The 1,381-nt window shown below is 49.6% G+C and overlaps 1 protein-coding gene across 1 annotated transcript in view; it reads right to left on the reverse strand.

Moving 5' to 3' along the window:
* Positions 1 to 234: 234 nt before the first annotated feature.
* Positions 235 to 1,381, reverse strand: part of NTRK1 (neurotrophic receptor tyrosine kinase 1) — a 15,731-nt gene continuing 14,584 nt past the window's right edge. The window contains 1 exon segment of the mRNA XM_023761526.1: positions 235 to 611. Coding sequence (XP_023617294.1) covers positions 337 to 611 — 275 coding nt within the window. The 3' untranslated portion in view covers positions 235 to 336.

The following is a 1,381-nucleotide window of genomic DNA, read 5'->3' on the forward strand; positions in this document are numbered from 1 at the left end:
ACAGCTCCTTGGAGTAGGGGTCGGTGCTGAGGGGAACCAAAGGCGGGGAGGATCCCAGAGAGTCACCCCCTACCTGAGTCCCGTACCCCACTCCCGGAACGACGTCATCCCAAGAATTGGCAAGAGACACAGCCAAGGGATAATAAATATAATTGCTGTGACAGAAGTCTACCTAGAGAAGGGGGCACATCCCACCCTCCCAGACCCCACCTGGCCCCTCCCGCATGCTGAGGGAGAGTTAGATGCGTTGAGATCACCCTGGGGCTGCTGGGAATCGGGTTGCTGAGGGCGGGTGCCAGTATTCTGGCTTCTCAGCCCCAGACCCTGGCCAGCCCTCTAGCCCAGGACGTCCAGGTAGACGGGAGGCGCCTGGACCAGGGCTTGCAGCCTGGCGTGCACGTCTTTGATGCTGTGGCGTTGCTGGGGCTCCCGCTGCCAGCAACCCTGCATGATGGCATAGACCTCCGGCGGGCAGGCCCGTGGCCGCTCCAGCTCCCGTCCCTGAGTGATGCACTCAATCGCCTGGGGCCACCGGAAGGAGAGAGAAGAGGGCACACTGGGCTGGGGCCGGAGAGGGAGGCCAGCCCCAGTACTACCCCGCCTCCCTGAGGCTGCAAGGCAGGCCCCCACAACATGTCTGGGCCTCTTGGCTACTCATAATCTAAAAACAGGGGTCCTCAAACTTTTTAAACAAGAGAGACCAGTTCACTGTCCCTCAGACCGTTGGAGGGCCGGACTATAGTTTAAAAAAAAACTATGAACAAATTCCCTATGCACATTGCACATATCTTATTTTGAAGTAAAAAAACAAAACGGGAACAAATACAATATTTGTATTTGCATGTGGCCCGCGAGCCATAGTTTGAGAGACCCCTGGCTTAGATTATCTCTCTCTTGTGACATATCTTTTGGTGGGTAGGACAAATACTAATAATATCGGCACCTTAGGCCAATGTAGAGTTAACTCTTTTCAGCATTTTTTTTTATTTTTTATTTTTTAAATTTAATTTTTTTTTAAATATATTTTATTGATTTTTTACAGAGAGGAAAGGAGAGAGATAGAGAGTTAGAAACATCGATGAGAGAGAAACATCGATCAGCTGCCTCCTGCACATCTCCCACTGGGGATGTGCCCGCAACCCAGGTACATGCCCTTGACCGGAATCGAACCTGGGACCTTTCAGTCCGCAGGCCGACGCTCTATCCACTGAGCCAAACCGGTTTTGGCAATTTTTTAAATTTAATTTTGTTTTATTTCTTAAAGTATTACAAAGAGTATTACACATGTCTCCTTTTCCCCCCTCTTTTCAGCATTTTTATATTACATTTTACAGAATGCAGTTCAGCATGGAGGATAGGCATTAATCCATTTACATATTTT

This window comes from Myotis lucifugus, unplaced genomic scaffold, assembly GCF_000147115.1.
Source record: "Myotis lucifugus unplaced genomic scaffold, Myoluc2.0 scaffold_211, whole genome shotgun sequence".
NCBI classification, from domain to species: Eukaryota; Metazoa; Chordata; class Mammalia; order Chiroptera; family Vespertilionidae; genus Myotis; species Myotis lucifugus.